The sequence below is a fragment of the Physella acuta genome, unplaced genomic scaffold (genome assembly GCF_028476545.2).
Source record: "Physella acuta isolate Inbredline_101_S28 unplaced genomic scaffold, ASM2847654v3 ptg000837l, whole genome shotgun sequence".
Taxonomy (NCBI): Eukaryota; Metazoa; Mollusca; class Gastropoda; family Physidae; genus Physella; species Physella acuta.
In genome coordinates this window covers 140,133-161,713 of record NW_026732354.1, presented here as the reverse complement: position 1 = coordinate 161,713, position 21,581 = coordinate 140,133, and the positions used below count along the sequence as shown (strand labels likewise).

Sequence of the window (21,581 nt, the reverse complement as noted above, 5' to 3'; positions counted from 1 at the left end):
GTCGGGGTGTGGTGCAACCTCGTCATCTGTTCGTCAGCTTCCTATTTTATGAACAGTGAGAGATAATTTTCCTTGGCGAATCTAAAATGTAGGCAAAGTATTTGTTTTGTATATATGAAGGTTTAGTCTATAGGCCTTAGAACTAGAGAATTTTTAGATTGTTCCGTTAGCCTAGATCTAGAGTAGATCTAGTAGACTTTGCGTTATCCGCCGTTTAAAATGTGATTGAAAACATTCAGGTATAGCCTAATAACGAACATGCTAAAAAAAGAATAAAGCTGGTAAAACGTGGGAAAATCTGTTTAGATACGTGAAAAAGTGTATTTTGAGACTTTTCTCTCTGGAAAATGATTAATTAGTGATCATGTAATGTACTTGTAGGCCTTCTTACAGAGACTAGAGACTTTAAAATGCTACTTGTGTTATAAGAAGAAAATGTTTAATGTATAAATTTATAATTTGACGTGCTTGTACGTAGTGTAATGCCTGCACACGCTAAATAAATGGAAAGAAATAAAAGAATAACATTAGACAATTATGTTCCGAAAACTCATTTCTACATTTTACATGATTTTGAACTGATTCGGGTGGTCGAGTGGTTGCGTTCTAGTAGTTTGCTAGGAGGTGTGGGTTCGGATCTCACGTGATCCGCATCACATTTTATCAAATTCTTTTATTTTTAATTATTTGTTTGTTTTTACTTTTTTTTAATAATAAGCTAATTATTATAAATAGGGAGTGTCTAGTGATACTTTACTACAAATAGCCCCCAGGAGGCTATTCGTATTTCGCTATTTTTAACTGACCATTAATAAGCGTCTTTTCCCGTCTAAAAAACTGCAAATAGATTTAAGTGAAGTGTGCCCTAAAGAACACGGCCTGTTGATTGCATAGTATCTCACGTGTAAAGCGCGCCTATATTTCTATGAATTTTTTTACAAGCTTTTATTTAACTCACTTCCTCTGTCTGTCTGTCTATCTGTCTAGATCAAAACGCCGAGAGAAAATTCGGACAGTTCTACTTGACCGATACGATTCACAGTTGGCACGTGGGTCAAGACATGAAGACAATGCAATCTGAAACTAAATTTGACTTAATTGGATGCCTAATTATTTATTTATGGATTAATTAAAATTTGGACCGAATTAGTAGGCATGTCTATCCAACCACACCAAACGCGTCATCACGTTTAATAGCTGCGCCATCAGGTTCAATAGCTGCGCCATCGCGTTCAATAGACGCGCAATGGTTTTTAGTCATGTAACATTATTGTAAATAAAACATGTAAAGTACTGAATTTTTTTAATAAAAAAACGTTTTAATAACAAGCTTTTGTGTACTAATGCACTAAAAAGTAGAAAATAAATTATACACTACTATTTAAATTACTATAAAGAAAAGCGTCGGTCTCTTCTCAAATATTAGTAAAGGTATCCAATAGGTACTAAAGTACTAAAGTGACCACGTTTTTGATATTTCTGGGGAGGGGGGGGGGGCGGACACTGGTTAAAGGATTTGTTTTCTATATAAATTTCATTTCGTTCGGGGGAGGGGGGGGTCGGTGAACTTTCTTTGGAGGGGTAGGGGGGTAGTCCTGGATTAGAGTTATCTAACATAACTAAACTATCATGTACTGTGTTTGATTTATCTAACATAACTAATCTACCATGTCCTGTGTTAGAGTTATCTAACATAACTAAACTACCATGTCCTGTATTAGAGTTATCTAACATAACTAAACTACCATGTCCTGTGTTAGAGGTATCTAACATAACTAAACTACCATGTCCTGTGTTAGAGTTATCTAACATAACTAAACTACCATGTCCTGTGTCCTGAAATAAATTTAGTCAGATGATAGCAACGAAGAGTTGCTATTTTGTGAATATATTATGGAGAAAATAAATGCGTTTTTGAAACTGGATTATTAAAATGGGAAAAGGGCTCTGGGGTTTGTACAGATAGTGCGCCATCTATGTTTGGGCGAAATCGGGCTTTCTAAATAACAGTAAAAGATTAAGCTCCCTAACCAAGGGGAATCCACTGCATGATTCACCGGTATGCCCTTACCAAAAACTCTTCCGACTCTATTGCTAATAAAAGTCGTAAATTATATTAAATCTGGAGCCCTAAACACTTGTCTGTTTAAAGAACTGTGCCAAGACATGAATAAAGATCACGAGGTTTTGATTTTTTCTACAATGCAGTACGCTTGCTATCAAAAAGAAATATTGTGAATCGTGGTTTTTTTATTGAAAGATGATATCAAGTTGCTCTTGGAAGTCCAAGTTAAACAAGACATTTTGATATACTTTAACGACATGATGTGGATGGAGAGAGTATCATACCTAGCAGATAATATATTCGAACATCAACATACAAAATGAACGAATATTACCTCGGGGCATTTATATGCGGAATGACTCCGCGTCATATGAAAAACTGCTCACATGTTTGGTGTAGTACGGAGCAATTAATACCCAAACGTGATTGATTTCCTTTCTAGTTTTAGTTCCTTTGCGAGAATAGATTTTCAACACTTTTCCAATTAAAAATTAAACATAGAAATTAATTAAATGTTGAGAATTACATGAGATTGGCGTTAACAAAATGTATATTGCGAATGTTGAGGCTATTTAATAGCATGAAATTTTATTAAGAATAATTCAATTTGAAAGTCTACAAGAAAATCTTACTTTAGTCCTTATGAAAATTCCTTATTAATTCCGACTTTTTTATTCCATGGGGGTCTCGAGTCACTTACATTTTTAAAAAGGGGTGGCCACTCGAAAAAGTTTGGGAACCACTGGTTTAGAACATTCAATAAAGCAGCTTTTAAATTAATTAAAACAATTTTAAACTTAAATTAAAGCCATTTTTTAAAAATAATTAAATATTTAAACAGATTTTTTTAAAGTAACCACAATACTAAAATAAAAATTAATTACACAACCACACACTAGGTCTAGTAAACAAATTAAAAATAATTAAATTTTGGATTTAATGACGTCAACATATGAAGTAAGCTATAAACAAGGTCAATCCACCGCGACATCAAAACAATCTGATCATGTCTTCAGTAGTATTAAATTAAATTAAAACCAATTTAAAAAGCGTATTTAAACGTTTAAACAGTTAATAAAATAAACACTAAACTAAAAAGAATTAATCTATAACACAAACATAAGGCCTAGTAAATAAATAAAGAATAATTAAATTTTGGATTTAGTCACGTCATCAGACGAAGTACGCTTAAAATACGGTCGATGAGCTGAGACAACAACACAATATTTTATCATGGTTGCTGTAATATTTGCTGCGGTGTTGGTTGCCAACATTTGTATCTTTCCTGGTAGGTTGATTTTCTAATTCCTATTTCATTTTTTACTCTTTCCAACATAGCTGTTTAAAAATATTCTGGCATAGATAATATTGACATTCCTCTTAGTTTGGGTAATGTTTGCCCTCGAACCTAATGTTCACCCTTATCTTCCATTCTCCTTTCTGCCGAATACAGTAGGTGGACAAATTTTTAAATGATTCATACGCACAACTAAACGTACTTGTGTGTGACAATGTGTATGTATGTAGGCGAGATGTGTATGTATAAATGTAAATATATGCACATGTTTATGTATCAAAGTATTTATATTTCTTTGTAAATGTATTCGCAAAATGCATAAGAAAATTGATTTTTTTTTATGTGTTTAAGCATGTGTGTGCATATGTAAACAAATAAATATATGTATATGCACAATATAGATAATCGAAGAAATACTTCCACATTTCTACTCATACACGTTGCACACGAACTCAGTTTGGTTAACGGGTGTATTTGTTTCAATCCTTGACAAAAGTCACAATCGAAGAAGCCAAATCCGATAATTTAGATTATTCTTTAAATTTCCTATCCATCTCATTACCTGTCCTTCATGTCTATTACAATCGTACCTTCTTTTTACAATCTTTTATTTAACTTGCTCTATCTGAATGTCTCTTGTGCTCTTGTCGGGCTTATGTCGTCCGTCATGGATCGAAACTGGCGAGCAGATTCGGACCACTTCTACCAAACCAATTTCTCTGAAATTTGACTATTTTCCTGTTTCATCTCCCCCTCCCTACTGTCACATGCCGTCTCAAAAAGCCAGCCCGACATTTATGTTTCTCTCCCCCCCCCCCCTCCCTACTGTCACATACCGTCTCAAAAAGCCAGCCCGACATTTATGTTTCTCTCCCCCCCTCTCTACTGTCACACGCCGTCTCAAAAAGCCAGACCCCACATTTATGTTACTCCACCCCTCCCTACTGTCACACGCCGTCTCAAAAAGCCAGACATCACATTTTCTACGTGGGAAAAGTAAAACACAAAATGTTAACATTGACATAATAAGTTTCGAATCCTTACCACCAACATGGTGTCTATTACACTATCAACTCGGCCAGCTAGGTAAGCCTACCTAGCAATTGGAGAAAATATATTGAGATACTATATTTTAGCCCGCGCAAGAAAGTAAAATTACGCGAATATTATTTTAAATTAAATTATAACCTAATTTGGTCTATTCCATTGAAAAAAAATATATAAAAAATAATTAAGGCCTGAATGAATTCGTTTAGTAAAGAAACTAAGTTATTCATTGTGTAATTGGTCTACATTCTAGATCTAGAATTTAGACATATTAAAAAATATTTAAAATAAAGAAAAATAAAACAAAAGAAATAAAGGTACATTTTTTGCTGTTAGTACCATATATACAGATTTCCATCTTAATAAGAGTTGCATATTAAAATTTGTTTCGCTTTCACACATTATGTTTTTATGTGTTATTGCAGGTGGCTTTGTGAACTATGATAGAGATCGGTACAATGAATTGGTATTAAAGAACGGTGGATGGATAGTGATGCTGGTATAATTTGTAAAACATGAAAACTAGCTTGTGTGAATTTTTTTGTTTAAACCCAATACACACTCATCAAATTTAACTTTCGTTAATATATATATATATATATATATATATATATATATATATATATATATATATATATATATATATGGTTGTAACTTTTTTTGTAGTACAGATTAAATAGTGTGTGTGTCACGATTTTGTAGCATGTATTTAACGTTAGAAGAGTGTTCTTAGTGTCAGAACTTGAGGTAGGATCAGGGGCGGAACTACAGTGCCGCCAGACCCCGCATTGCGGGGGGGGGGGGGCCGGGACGTTTAGGGGCCCGCAGCTGACCATAATCCATTTTTTACAGTTAAAAAAAATAATCTTCTTTCATTTTTGACTTCATGGTTGTTTTGTAAAAAGAATACTGCAGCTGCGGTTGGATTATCTTTATTCTATAGACACCATCTCAAGTCCCATTTCTCCTACAATCAAACACACGCTGTTGTCGGCAAAATTCTTTTGAAAATAGACCCATCGCGTGAAAGATACGCAATTGTTGAAACCACTTCCATGACTTGTTTCCCTTTTTTAAATAGTCAAATATGTGTGCTCTTAAGCACCTTTTAATAAATTTGCACTAAACAAATTAAAAAGCAATTACTTCTCTTAATTATTATTTTTAAAAAAAATACATAATAAAGAATAACAAAGCATAAAAGGAAATGCATTTAAAGCTAATAATATAATTTTAAAAAAAACATAAAAATAAACATAAGGCGAGAAACCATTACACATACACAGCTTTCATGCTTTATATTATTTCGACCGTCTTACTCATGGAGGCATCATAGCAAACAATAAAACATGTTAAAACAAAGATTTCAAAACAGGCTTATAGCAGTCACACAAATGAGCTGTTGTAACTTGTTTTTACTTTTTAATAAAAACTAAGTATTTTTAGTGATTTTATTTTTAAATTTTCGAACAAGCCCAAAATGAGTATTCTGTGTTGGTATTTTCGTATATATATATATATATATATATATATATATATATATATATATATATATATATATATATATATATATATATATATATGTATGTATTATACATATATGGGGCCCAAAAAATTTCTTTGCGGGGTGGCCCTTTTTTTCTAGTTCCGCCACTGGGTAGGATATTGAAGTAGATAGACGGAATTCCAAAGGGAAACTCGGTTGTCTATTAGGGTGTTAAAATACACTTAATGTGAATGTTTTAATTATTTTTTTTTGTCAATTGTCCAATTTTTTTTAAAGATCAGAACTTATAAATGCTAAATATTTTTTATTTATTTGAAAATAAATAAAAGAGTCTAATTTATAAAAAAAAAACAGATAATAAGTTTTATTTTATTCTTTAAATAGGCCTACTATAAACGCAATGGAACTGTTTACATAAATTGTGATTATTTATTATCGTAATCGCCACACAAAGTGATTCTATAATTACGGTCAATTATTACTCACACAAAAACCCTCTCTATCGTAATTGCCACACAAACAAAAATAATCAGAATATGTTAATTATTATTGCTAGCACTAATCTAAAAATTAGTGATTCTATAATTACGGTAAATTAATACACACACACCTGACCCACTCTAGGGTAAGAGATTAATTATCACAATTAAGTGTCTGTGGAATAAGTTATTGGGAATCTGCAATTCTTAAAATGACAATATTTTTAATAATATTTTCAATTATTAATTTGTTTATTTTATCCGTTATAAACCACATATTTTACAGAATTACAAAAGTAAATATTTATATAAAACATTAAAATAGAAGATCTGCTTAGAATTATCTGTAACTCAAGTAACGTTTTAGCTTTAAACCTATTTTTATAACGTATTTTCTTTCAGCGCCGTTGTGTTGGAGATGTCAACTTTGCAAGACCTTGGTCCGATTACAGGGACGGATTTGGAACCTTAGATGGTGACTTTTGGCAAGGATTGGAACGATTACACAAGTTAACCCGAGTAAGTTAGTTCAACTTGTATGAGTAAAGTATGCATTTCTTATTGTATCTATGTTATTCATATACTCATGTTTCTTTCTTTACATACACAAATTCGTTTACATACAAGCATGAATACACATACAGAAAAAAAAAATTCTCTTATACATTTGCGTATACATTTACAAAGTAACAATAATACACTGATGCATAAACATGTACATATATTTTCCCCTATACATACACATATACATACATACACATACTCATACATAAGAACGATTAGGTGCATATATTTATCATTTACAAAATTGTTCACCTACTGTTTTCGGCAGAACGGAAAATGGGATTTAAGAGTGGACATGAAGTTTAGAGGTAAAAATTACTACGGCCACTACAGATCTTTTAAGATCGACAGCGAGGCCCAGTTCTACACGCTTCACGTTGGTGTCTTAACAGGAAACGTTGGGAATGCGCTACGTAATCACAATGGACGACGGTTCTACACATACGACAAACCAACCAGCACGTACTGTTCAAAAAACTACAGTGGTGGGTGGTGGTTTAACAACTGCTTCCATGCTTATCTAACTGGCGAATGGGGATCAAAGGAATGGTGCAGAGGAATTTACTGGGCTAGTCTGACCAACGCATGGCAAAGTCTCGACTTTGTTGAAATGAAAATAAGAAAATCAAACTATGCTTAATCTTATAAAACATTAGCTCTCTAAAATAGCTTTTTTTTGAGAAATCTAAATAAAATTTTGACAGTTTAATTCTGAAGTATAAATCTTTATGAATGAAAAAAAATTAAAACAATGATTTATACCAGATATGTGTCATTTAATTGTATGTCAACACTTTTTTGTGTGTAGTTGCATCATTGTGTTGGTGGGATGCTTATTCCTGCTTATGAAATAAGTTTAGCATTATTTTGGTAGCACACATCACAAGCTGGTACTACAGAGAAACTGGGATCAAAAGGGCCTGTACTCCTACAGTACTGCCCCTTTTATGCTACTAACCCAAGGGCATCTCTGTTTACGACTACAATCAAAAACTTTGGTAAAGAAAATTGTGTTTGAATAAAGTTTCTTTGTTACTGCTTCTCGCATCGCTCTAATTTAGGCTCAGGCTTGATTAGAATCTATAGTATAAGCGGGCCGGTAGTGTGTCAGTAATTTCGTTATCGCTATAGATTTTAGATCCATAAAATTAAACACATCACATGTCGTGCTTTTTACTTGCATCGCAGTGTCTTATTATAAGTAATAAACAAGGGTTTGTTTATATAACGACTTAAATGTATTTTATAGTTGCCACTGCTTTTACTCTTTCGCATAACGTAAAGAAAATATTAAATACACGCAAATCGCTAAAACATATTTAACGAATCAATCACAAATATCATTTTCGTTTAGATTCCTAGAAAAATTGGATACATTTAATAACAGTAGGGTCGAAAAAACTAATTAATTAAAATCTTTTAATAGTTATGCCAGGAGTTGTCATTTTAAAAAAAAATTCACCGCACGCTAATAAAAAAATGTGATTGCAAAATCTCCAAGAGGGAATTATTGTTGGAATAATATATTTAGGAAAATATGAATGTAAAAGGACATTATTGTTGAACTATTATAATTAGCATGGAATGACGAAAGGCTATCTTTTATTTATTTTTTCACTGAACGGATTGTTTACTAATTATAATTTTTAATCAACTATTCCGCATTACTATACACACGTCATCATGTTCGTTTGGTGCGCAATGGTTTTAATCATAAGTACTGAAAATATACATGAATTGATAAAGTGCAATATGGTAGGGAAAACACGGATATATTATATTCTGCCTTTTTTTTATTTTATATCCTGAACGCACTATTTACTAATTAGTATTCTATTTTTCCGTTTGCGGACAAGCTGGGGGTTTTATAGGCATTCACTGAGTCAGGCGCGTCCGCCAACGCTCGGACATGGTGTGATTTGTGCGCCACGGGCTAGACTGTGAGCACTATGCGTTTATGTTTGTACTTAAGTTGTGTTTATGTTATTAGTGTAATGTTTGTTCTTTTACTTTTTTTTTTATTTTTGCGTTTGCATTTGTGTTTGCATTGCCATTGTGTTTTCAATTGTGTTTTTATTTGTTTTTTTCTTTTGTGTTTGTGTTTTCTTTTGTGCACTTGATGTGTTTGTGTTTGCGTTGTGTTTAGTTTTTTTCTGTTCCCAAGTTGGTACATTTAAAAAAGATTTAACGTTGCGGAGCACGGGTATGCAGCTAGTATATATATATATATATATATATATATATATATATATATATATATATATATATATATATATATATATATATATATATATATATATATATATATATATATATATACAAATATCTCTGTGTGTGTGTGTGCGCGTACGTGTGTGTGTGTGTGTGATTTGATATAAAAGAACGAGCTACTCACATCTAAAAATAAACAGATGTCTACAAACTATGTCGTACACAACAGTGGTTGGGGAGTTCGGGGCGTCAGGGTACACATCACTGATCCTGCGGGGGCTAGACACCCCCTCGGGCGTCAACCAGTACATAAACTCTCTCTTAAAGACGTAGATCCTACCATCAGCAACTGAGGACGTTACATTACACAATAAGCTAGCTAACACGGCAAGTTTTTTAAAAAAATATTATTTTTTTGCATTTTAATCATGGCCGTAAGACAGAAAATGTTTTAAACGGAACAGTTTATCAGCGGCTACTGTACCTTGTTCTGCTCGGGGATCTCGGGACCTCGGCGTGTTGGAGCCGGGCCGACGTTTGAGAGGCTTGGCTGGACGTTTTGTGGGTGGCCGTTTTGTGGGTGGACGTTTTGTGTGTGGGCGTTGTGTGGGTGGACGTTTTGTGGGTGGACGTTTTGTGGGTGGACGTTTTGTGTGTGGGCGTTGTGTGGGTGGACGTTTTGTGGGTGGACGTTTTGTGGGTGGACGTTTTGTGGGTGGACGTTTTGTGGGTGGACGTTTTGTGTGTGGGCGTTGTGTGGGTGGCCGGCGTGTGGGTGGCCGCTTTGTGGTTGGCCGTTTTGTGGGTGGACGTTTTGTGGGTGGACGTTTTGTGTGTGGGCGTTGTGTGGGTGGACGTTTTGTGGGTGGCCATTTTGTGGGTGGACTAAATCTAACAGACTATGCTCAATGGAATAGTGTTGTTAAATATTATAGGAGTGGCTATGAGATTGAATTAGCTTCTTATAATCAGCTAGAGAATGTGTCCTTTGTTCGTGGTCCGACACCTGGTGGTCAAGCTTTCTTAGATGGTCATCTTGGCCGTGACATTCAAATGGAAGACTATCCAGAATTGCATCAAGGATCAAATGTTTGCTGAACAGTTTGGAGACATTAGAAATGTATTTTGTGCTCTTTTTTAATGAATGCTGAAGCCAAGATTTTTAGGTTGTTTAGCTGTTTAAAAAATATTTAAAATTACATCATTTTGTAAAGTCTTGTACTAAATCAATGATATTAATACAGCAAGTATCAAGCATCAGAATAATCTGATTTTGGTTTTTCGAAAATTGTACAACTAAATATTATTTGACCGTGCGAGAAGGTGTTGAACTCAACCTAACAAGAACGTCAACCGTCTGTTACATTTGGCGGTGTCGGTAAGATAGAAATACTTAACACGATGATCACTCATTTGGTGGCACACACTCTCACACACTCACATTAACACAATTACGGAAACGTATTTACAAAATAATCACCTATTTGGTGTCCTAAACACGGACACACACACATCCATATACACACACAATTACGCAAGTCAGTAGCGTACGCAGGAAGGGAGCAGGGGGAGCGGCCGCTCCCCCTCTGGTCATTTTCAGCAAAGTGGCGCCTTTTTGGAAACTTTTTAAACTTAAAGTTTTAAACAATGAGTTTTGTTTAAAAATTATTTTTGGTCGGCACATCTATGTAAATCACAAGATTTCTTTTCATGCAGCAATTAAACAGAATTGTACTAGTCTAGTAGCGTCAAAATTTACAGCACGAATTAACAGCTGTATCAAGTTTTTCATTCTAAAAATAACCATTACGATGTATTACAATTGTTAAAAACCTCTACGGGTAGTACCACTTGGCAAGAGGGGTGTTAAGTTTAAGGCAACTGTATAATGTATTTGCTTAAGAATAATTGATCTAGAAAGTATTATACATAAATCTTCACACATAATTACTTTATATATACAGATTTCTTGCCGCCAGAATCATAGCTTTTGAAACAGGTAAAACTCTGTGAATATTATTTTTGCAATTACCAGTAAAAAGGTGTGTGATCAATACAGAGATCTAACTTATACCTGATCACTATGTTCAAAAATGATCTTTTAAGAACACAAAGTGCAGTAGTTAATTAAAAGATGTATGATCATAACTAAAAGACCGACATTTTAGTTAAATGTTAGCTCTTATTCCGAATGTTGGACTATTATATTTTAAAGCGTGTTTTTATACCAACTTTGATTTTTAATACTTTACAATTTATGATGACGATATATTTAATTCTGATTGTAGACAAAAAAGTTTTGTAAACACGAATATTGTTAAACAACTTCGTTACATTGTAAAGTAATTATTGATTTGTTTTGACATTTATAATTAAATATGTAGATATATACATATTTATATTAAGAGAATGATTATTTCCCCTATTTCATTTGTGTTAATTAATGTCCCAGGAATTATTATGTAAATTTTTTTACAAGAATTACGAAACAGATTGTGTTGCGTTTATTGTTTTTGGTTGTAGTATATATATATATATATATATATATATATATATATATATATATATATATATATATATATATATTAGATTGATACATTTTTACTTTCTCGTATATACGAAGTATAGAGAAAGTCTTGTAATCGTGCAAAAAAAAAAAATCGAGATTTTTGCAAATCTCGACGTTTTGCATCTCACTGATACGGAAAAACATAATTTTGCAATCTTGTCCGTATGTCTGTGTGTCTGTGTGTGTGTGTGTGTGTGTGTGTCCGTGTGTAAACACGATAACTTGAGTACCGTTACAGCTAGGTTGATGAAATTTCATATATAAGTATTTTATCAAAATCGTAGATACGTATCAACTTTTGAGCGATTTCCGACAACCGGAAGTGGTACTTTTTCTACTTTGAATTTTTCAAAAGCCTATAACTTGAGTACTATTTCAGATAGATAAATGAAATTTCATACGTAAGTAAAAGATCTAATTCTCTACCTTCTATTAAATTTTGAGTCATTTCCGTTGACTGGAAGTAGTACTTTACGCTACTTCCGATTTCTCAAAAAACTAATGTAAATTTTAAAAGTAATAATAATATTGCGCACTATTATGCGCTTTTTTATTTCGCGTTCACTTGGTGTGCAATTAATTTGTCTACGAGATTTTATTCTATTTTTAAAACTTTAAGTATTTAAAATGGATTAAAAATCATGTCTATAGCCCGAGTTCCCATCCCCTGTTATTTTATATAAGAATATTCGAGAAAGTTTAGGGGAGATCACTCCCGGTTTATTTGTTTTGTCGGCCTACATTGCGTGTTTTTTCTTATTTCTTCAAGTGCTACATACAATTTATTTTACATCATAGCGAAGTTATGACATACATCTAGTAATTATATATATATATATATATATATATATATATATATATATATATATATATATATATATATATATATATATATATATATATATATATATATATATATATATATTCGGCGCCTTTTTTGCTCATTTCGCTCCCCCGACAACGAAAACCTGGATACGCCCCTGGCAAGCGTATATGCAAAAAAGCATGCACATTTGGCACATGTACCAGTAGACATACATACGAGGATATGAAATTCAACCACTTACAATATATTACTTTATTTAGACCGTTGATGGATTATTTTTTTTAACAAGTTTGTCTTGTAGGTTCCTAAAAGTGTATTGAGACTGGTTGGGTTCTGTGGATTGACTTTTATTTTTCTGTGCCCTGTGTTGTTAAGGGCAACATCGCTTACATGTGTTGCACATTTCTATAGGCTTGTCCGATTTACCCATGCAGCGGCGTATCCTCTGGTCGTGTGTATGGATGTGCTATGATGTTTTGGCCAAGGTTAGCTCCGACACGAGTGGGCTAAGGATAGAGCTGACCCGGCAGTGGAGCCAGTAGGGCCGAGTGTCCCGAGGGTAGCCGGCAGAGAGCTGGGACCGGGAGTCGTACCTCCAGTATCTGGAACACAGGACATTGTGTTTTAGCTATGTTATATACCCCCAACACAGGACATGGTATTTTAGGAATATCTTCGGATATCTGTTTATATTAGATACCTCTAACACAGGAAACAAAGTATTTTAGGAATACGTTCAGGGCTTTGACCAGCTATATACAAAATAGGGACGCCGTGGTCGGGCGGTAGTGTGCATAACCGCTAGCCACAAAGTCTCGTGTTCGGATCCCGGACTCGAGTCCGTATGGCGTCTCTGAGTCCACTTAGCTCGAATAGGTAATTCATTTACGTTAGGACAAGTAAATATACGTGTATCCAATAAACAAATAATTTCAAATAGGTTCAAAAGTCTAACTATATAGAGACGATTGTCTGACTTGGACTGAAGACTGAACGTAACATGAATCGTAACATGAATCGAACACCGATCACGTTTAGTTTCGGTCACCAGTCACGACCTCAGCTATAAACTAGATCATTTCTAGTCCTCTAGCGTATAACCTATCAAAACATTTACCTAAAGCGTTACCTTTTAACTTTGATTCTTGGAAATAAAAATGTTACATACCAATATGTTTTATGTTACTAAACGTCCTGCTTTATCGAAGACGAAAGCACTAATTACAGCTACGTTAATGAATTGTTTAACGAGTTCTATCCTGATTCTACTAACACGAGTTAAGAACATACTTGAGTCCCTTAAAGAATTAGATGAAGCCATCGAAAATGTTGAAGACTGAATCGAATTGATCTGGCAATCCTTTCCAGAACTCCGACACCCGCCGAGGGAACCCGCTGGAATGGCCAGATACATTTTCTGACCACCTGAAAAACTCGGCGTTCTGTTGTCAAGAAAATAAGCGTAAGATCGAGAGAGGAGGGGGGGGGGGGGGTCGACGTATTGGAAAAAGTAAATGATTTGTATTTTTAGTTGATAAGGGAAAGACGTTGTAGGACATTAGTGCTTTCGGCTGCTAACCCGATTTTTTTGAGTTCGGATACCGGGTTCGAGTCTGTAGGACTTTCCTGAGTCCTCCCAGCTCTAATGGGTACCTTACTCACGATAGGGATTCCAAGGTGACTGGGCACAGTGCTGACCACACTATCCCCTGTATGCCAAGCTCATCTGCCCCATTTGACTTGCCCCATTAATGTATTTATTGGCATTACCAAGTTAAATAAATAATTTTTATTTACAATATATGTTTTTTAAATAATGGCATCAAATTATTGAATGAATGTAAAAGCTACTTTAAAAAGAATAATTCCTCCATCGGCCCACTGCATGCCGGCTGTGACTCCAGTGAAGGCCTTAGGTAGAAGCTTAGGGTAGCCTGGATCTTTTTGAGATCCACTGTAACGCCAATAGCGGTCAGCTGTGTAATTTGTATAGCAATAGTTATATAACTAATACAAGGTATAGCAATAGTTATACAATTAATACAAGGTATAGAAATGGTTGCACACGGTATAGCAATGGTTGCACAAGGTATAGCAATGGTTGTACAAGGTATAGCAATGGTTGCACAAGGTATAGCAATGGTTGCACAAGGTATAGCCATGGTTGCACAATGTATAGAAATGGTTGTACAAGGTATAGAAATGGTTGCACAATGTATAGAAATTGTTGCACAATGTATAGAAATGGTTGTACAAGGTATAGAAATGGTTGCACAATGTATAGAAATGGCTGTACAATGTATAGAAATGGTTGCACAATGTATAGAAATGGCTGTACAATGTATAGAAATGGTTGCACAAGGTATAGAAATAGTTGTACGTGATTTTTGATAATGAAGATATTGGAGACATTAATAATCTAATTAGACAAATTACTTATTAATTAATTGTCTTATTTCAAAATATCTCACAACAAAATAGATCAGGGATAAATATCTCAAGACAGTATATCCCAGGGGTAAAATACCCGAGTTACCCCGCACAAAAGATCTCAGACAAAAGATCTCAGACAAAAGATCTCAGACAAAAGATCTCATACAAAAGATCTCAGACAAAAGATCTCAGACAAAAGATCTCAGACAAAAGATCTCAGACAAAAGATCTCAGACAAAAGATCTCAGACAAAAGATCTCAGACAAAAGATCTCAGACAAAATATATATACCTCTGCAAAATATGTAAAGCATTAAGGACAATATTGGTCGACTGATCAATTTTTTGTCTCGAGACATACTAAAATGAATTAATCAAACGTATCAATACATCTCAATATATCAATTCTAAATGTAAACAAGACACTAATAATATTATGGAAGTGTCACCTCTATAGTAAGCTGCAAACCAAATCCAGGCCTAGCATTTCACATTGGAGTTGAATGAATTACAAATGAATGCGGGAAATAAACTATAGGCAACTGTAGCACGAACAATATATTAAAGTAAATATTTTAATGTTAATATAAAGCTAAATTGGCTGATGTGATTAAAACTCAGGGATTATTATTCTTTAGCAAAACAATTCATCTGTTGTATCTGTATCTATATTTTCTGTGACACAATCTATCCATTACGATACAGAAAGATTTAACAGTTTGTTATCACTTGCAAAGAATATAAATAAGATAATACTTTGCTCCAGATTACACAATGTTTAGCATTGTATTTTTTTCTTGCACAATTATCCTGCTGGAAATCTTTTAATTCCATTCTCTAGAAACATTTTAATCCCGCACAATTTTTTTTAAAACCCAGTGTAAGCACTGATTATACAACACATATGATATTATTATGATATTATGTGGAGTTACAAGTTTGATTGTTTGTTACCAAAGTGTATGTGTATGCGGTGTTGACGCTGTGCTTTAGGATTACAGTGACATTGATGAAATTGACTGGCGCAGCAGCTATGGTATTACAGTAGCTAAACTGTTGTTAGGGTAAAGCTCAGATGAGTGCCCGCATACAGACGTTGGTATTTTGGTATTACTCAATGGGAATCACCAGATCATTCAGAGGTTTAGAGGGATTTATTTATGTGAAGTGGTATCAGGCAGATTGGGGGGGGGGTCGTTGGAATGGAGAGAAGAACTAAAACTTGTTTTTCTAAAAACTGAGCTAAATCGGTATGAACCAGTTTTTAACAATTATAAAACGAAAAGTTGCCGCATAAAGGTGTATAAATACTGTATTAAGTTTTGAGTGTTTATAAATTAAGTAATGAATTTTATTGAAAATTCAAAAAGAACGTTTTAAAAACAAGCTTTTGTGTAACAATGCACTAAACAGTAGAAAATGAATGATTTTCTTTAAATTATTGAATTAGACAGACAGACAGACAGACAGACAGACAGACAGACAGACAGACAGACAGACAGACAGACAGACAGACAGACAGACAGACAGACAGACAGACAGACAGACAGACAGACAGACAGACAGACAGACAGACAGACAGACAGACAGACAGACAGACGGACGGACGGACGGACGGACGGACAGACAGACAGACAGACAGGCAGACAGACAGACAGACAGACAGATAGGCAGTCAGGCAGGCAGGCAGGTAGGCAGGCAGATAGACAGACAGACAGACAGACAGACAGACAGACAAACCCTATAAATAAGATGTTTAGAACTTTTAGACTAATGAAAACAAACTATATTTTTACTCGTGCTTTTCAAATGGATGTAGGTAAATCTAACATGAATTGAACACAAAAGCTTATAAAACAACAGGACTCAGCCACCTGGATTTACATATTACATGCTTATGAAAACAAAAAAATTGGAGCCAGTGCCGTATTAGAGCGCACTGGGAGAAATTAACTCCAACGATTATCACAGTCAATATATAAAAAGACCATAGACTGAAACATACAACAGGCTTATAGAATATAACATCACCATCAACTGAAACCGTCTTCTGTTGCGATCGACTGACACGACATCAACACAAGCACTGAACATGTCTGCTGGGCTATTGGCTGCAGTGTTGGCTGTCACCTTTTTTCTCTGTTCCGGTGAGTTGATTTTTTTTAAATTACTATATCATTTTTTCTCAGGTCAGCTAAATTTCATTTTTCAAATATTTGCTAGAAAAATTCGGCCAGTTAGCTTCTAACAATGAAATTGATAAAAAATAATGATAATAATTTTTTTCATAAAAAAGGTTTTAATAACAAGCTTTCATGTAATAATGCACCAAAAAGGAGAAAAGTTATAGACTACTATTTAAATAACTATAAAGAAAAGCGTGGGCCACTTTAGTATCCATTGGATACCTTTTCTATTATTTAGGAAGAGACCCACGCTTCTCTTATAGTTAATTAAATAGTAGTCTATAAATTATAGTGCATTACTAGACTTACCGGGGTAATCCATAAATGACATCACGTCTGTCACTTATCGTCACAAAACAACCAGACCCCCACATTCAAAAAGAAGATTTTTATCTTTTAAAAACACCGATATCGGCTGAGCATGGGTCTGACCACACTATCCCTTCATATACTGACGTCACATGTGACCTTTTAAAAGTGCTATTAATTTTAAAGACACCGACTTTAAAATTTAGCCTTCATTCTCCAAAGCAAATTTTAAAATGCTTTTCTGGCATATCTAGCCCTGCAACACCTATAGCATGTTTATATAACGTGAAAACCCACCATTTTGCTCGTGGTAAACATTTTTAATAGTAATTCTAAGAAGGTCTCTGGAATTTGGCCTAAAAATGGTCGGAAGTCATGCGTCCGGTCCGGACGCAATATTGTTGTTAGCAACCGACCACGCCTCTAAGTTAGCGAGTAATCTAGAACCTAGATAGAAAAATCACAATTATTCTCGAATTAGATGATCATTGAAGCTAAACAAAGATTTATATAAAATAATTAAGGCCTGGAATAGATTCTAGATGTGGAATTTACATTAAGTCTAGATCTAGAATTTACGTTAAGTCTAGTGACCTAGTTCATAACTTTTTCTCCCTTCGACAACTGATCTGTAGATCTAGAGAAATGTATTGTATAATAAATAAAAAGAACTGTTAAAACATTGATAATAGTGTTGAAACGTAATACAAAAAGCAAACGGACGTATTGTTAAAGTTATAGCCGACAGAAAATTAGCTTTAGAACCTGTTAAAGATCTGAATAGGCAACACAATCTTCGATGGAACCGTCATTGTTGTTTTAAAAATTAAATAAATCATTTGACCTCACTATTCTTCCTAAGTAAAGCCATTCTTTAGAACTTTTATAATTAATGTGGTTAATCTACCAATGAATAAATCAATAAATTAATTAACTTCTTTAAATAAATTTGTGATTAACAGTCTGTCTGAAAACAAAAATTGTTCTCTACCTAAATACTCTTTTACAGATCTACACATAGTGCAGATTCTCTCCTGTAGCCAATCAGACAAACAAACAAATAAATATTCAAACATGTAAACAAACTTGAGTTTTAGTAGTATAAATATTACATAAAAGCTTGTTATTAAAACGTATATTATGAAAAAAGTTTAGTGTTTTAATTTTTTATTTACAATAGAGTCACATGACTAAAAACAATTGCGCACCTATTGAACGTAATGACGCCCTATTGAACGTGATGACGCGTGTCTAATTGTGGAGAGTAGATTGATAAGACTGCATACAAATTTGGTCAAAATTTTAATTAACTCATAAAAAATTAATTAGGCATCCGATTAAATCAAATATAATGTCATGTTGCATTGTCTTCATGTCTTGACCCAAGTGCCAACTACGAAACGTATCCGTCAGTTAGAACTGCCTGCAATTTGGCTTGGGCGTTTCGATCTAGACAGACTGACGACAGACTGACGACAGACTGACTAGGAAGTGAGTTAAATAAAAGCTTGTAAATATAATGTGTTCCTCATCAACATATTTACCTATCTTGTTGTAATGATTTTCGGTTCACATGAAAAAATCTACGGAAATTGCGCAGCAGAAAATTGCAAAATATGTGCAGCGGAAAATTGCGCAATGAAAAAAATGCGCAAATAGAAATATGCTCACCCAGAAAAATGCACAATCAAATATACTCATTCAAAAAAAAGTGCGCAAGTAGAAAATTGCTCACACATAAAATCGAAATTGTTTTTGTTTAGCTGTAAACTTTGAATTTAAAATATTTTGTTCTTTATACAAAATAATTCGTGGCAATTCTATAAAAACTTATTTAGGTAAATATAACATACTTTAGGTTTGAGAATCATCCGTAATTTTTATTTTGTTTGATTTTTATACGCAGGAATCGGAATTTTTAAGAACATTTCTTCTCCTGAAAAGGTATTTAAAATATTAAACTCATAGTTAATCTTTATCTTCGATATATTTATAAAGTATATTATATCACTTAATGCAAAGGAACTCTCTCTATCTCTCTCTCTCTCTCACACACACGCACACACATGTATATATATATATATATATATATATATATATATATATATATATATATATATATATATATATATATATATATATATATATATATATATATATAAATATATATATCCCGCCCCCGCACACAATGGACCCCACAAAATGAAAACATAATAATAAGTCACTGCTATTAGCGACCGTGGACTTGTGTCGCTATCATTTTGTGCTTAAACAACAAACATCAGGATCGTAACAGGTGATGAAGTTTAGATCAATTACGGGGCGTTGGGATGAGTGTAAGGGTGGGATGATCGTGAGTAGTTGTCTAGTATGTAACGCTACCGGATGCGCAACTGACAGGAATGCGTGGGCGGAATCGTTGACACTGTGTTTAGGAAGATAACAGTTTCGTAGGTGGTTAAATCAGAGTTTCTTCCAGGCATCTCTTCTCTTCCTTGACCTATATATTTATATATGTTAGAATTTTGTTTGATCCGTCGTTTTACAAATCGGGCTTCGATTATATTTATTTTGAAATCTTTCTCACCAGATCAATTGTGACAGAAGCTCCATGTACGACGATTTGTCCGCTAGAGTAGTTCTGAATTCTCCAATGGGGAAAGATGTTCTGTGTGACACAAAAACTGATGGTGGTGGATGGATTTTGATCATGGTAACTTATCAATAAAGCTATAACAATGGTAGGAAAATACGTAGTGTATGATGACTGATGTCAAATTTCCACTACATAATCAGAAAATTGCGGCCTCCTAGAGGAAATTGTTTCTCTAACAATTAATAATTTGTTTCCTCTGAACTTATTTAGAAAATAAAATAAACTATAGTTTTAATTAACAGCTTTTATATAGTAATGCAGCAAAACTGGGGAAAAATTCTTTAAATATATAGTAATGCATTATAATTTTAATAATTATAAAGAAAAGCGTGGGTCATTCTTATATACTAGTAAAGGTATTCAATAAATGCTTTGGTTTTATTGATTATAAAAATAGGAGTGCATTTTTATACTTTAAACATCGATCAGTTAGAAGTGGTCGCGATTTAGCTCGCCAGTTTCGATCCACGATTACAGAGGAAGAAAGTTAAATAAAAGCTTGTAACACCATTCGTTAATACTGCATGTTCAATTATTTAATTTTCAGCGACGAATTTATGGTGATATGGGCTTTACTTGTAGCTGGGAGCACTACAAGTACGGATTTGGAATGTTTTTTGGTGATTTTTGGATGGGACTTGAAGATATGCATCAAATAACCTCCGTACGTGCACACACACACACACAGACATACACACATACGCACACACACACATATATATATATATATATATATATATATATATATATATATATATATATATATATATATATATAACTGAAAGGAAATACTGGTATTGTAACGATTGATAAAATCGCAGTAAAAACCTGGCTTAGCATGAAAAAGTGAAGAAGATGACATAAAAATATAACTTAAAATTCATCAGGCCTGTAATAGTGCCAGAAATGTTTTTAGCAGAGGACCAATACTGTCCTTGAAAATATGACCCGACAAAATAGTTTACTCGCTAACAGTACCAGTTCTATACTGTGCAACATTGGATAACTTTACCCTGTGAATAATAGAGGGCGTTGGGGGAGAGGAAGCGCCGATGGAGCTTATTTAACAGCGCAATTAATGTACCTATTATTGAGACAAATTTTATTCCACATTTTTGACAAATGTTTTAAATGTTTAATGCATTTACCATTGAAATTGATAGAATGGACAATGGGAACTCAGAATCGACATCAGATTTCAAGGCAGGGATTATTACACAAGCTACAAAAAATTTACAATCGACAGCGAGGCCCAGTTCTACACGCTTCATGTTGGTCAGTTCTCAGGAAACGTTGGGGATGAGCTCCGTCATCACGATGGACGACGGTTCTACACGTACGACAAACCAACCAGCACGTACTGTTCAAAAGACTACAGTGGTGGGTGGTGGTTTGACAACTGTTTCTTTGCTTATCTAACTGGCGAGTGGGGT

At 34.0% G+C, this 21,581-nt stretch overlaps 2 protein-coding genes across 3 annotated transcripts in view; one reads left to right on the top strand and one right to left on the bottom strand.

Annotated features, from left to right (window-relative positions):
• Positions 1-7,609, top strand: LOC131951888 (angiopoietin-related protein 1-like). 2 transcript variants are annotated; one of them, XM_059314307.1, is made up of 4 exons: positions 1-88; positions 4,835-4,908; positions 6,798-6,914; positions 7,228-7,609. In XM_059314307.1, the coding sequence occupies exons 2-4, from the start codon at positions 4,903-4,905 to the stop codon at positions 7,597-7,599; spliced, it is 495 nt and encodes a 164-aa protein (XP_059170290.1). In that variant the 5' UTR covers positions 1-88; positions 4,835-4,902; the 3' UTR covers positions 7,600-7,609. The 2 variants fall into 2 exon arrangements, with proteins under 2 accessions (XP_059170290.1, XP_059170289.1); XM_059314306.1 differs by lacking the exon at positions 1-88 and adding an exon at positions 3,281-3,353.
• Positions 7,610-12,802: 5,193 nt separating this feature from the next.
• LOC131951915 (matrilysin) overlaps positions 12,803-21,581 on the bottom strand; it is a 29,433-nt gene continuing 20,654 nt past the window's right edge. Inside the window, exon 12 of the mRNA XM_059314355.1 lies at positions 12,803-13,167. The gene's annotated coding sequence lies outside the window, so the exon portion shown is untranslated. The remainder of the gene's footprint in view (positions 13,168-21,581) is intronic.

Coding starts and splice junctions, on each gene's coding strand:
- LOC131951888 (XM_059314306.1), top strand. CDS start 3,299: ATGGTTGCTGTAATATTTGCTGCGGTGTTGGTTGCCAACATTTGTATC. Junction 3,354..4,834: donor CAACATTTGTATCTTTCCTG/GTAGGTTGATTT, acceptor GTGTTATTGCAG/GTGGCTTTGTGAACTATGAT. Junction 6,915..7,227: donor GATTACACAAGTTAACCCGA/GTAAGTTAGTTC, acceptor TGTTTTCGGCAG/AACGGAAAATGGGATTTAAG.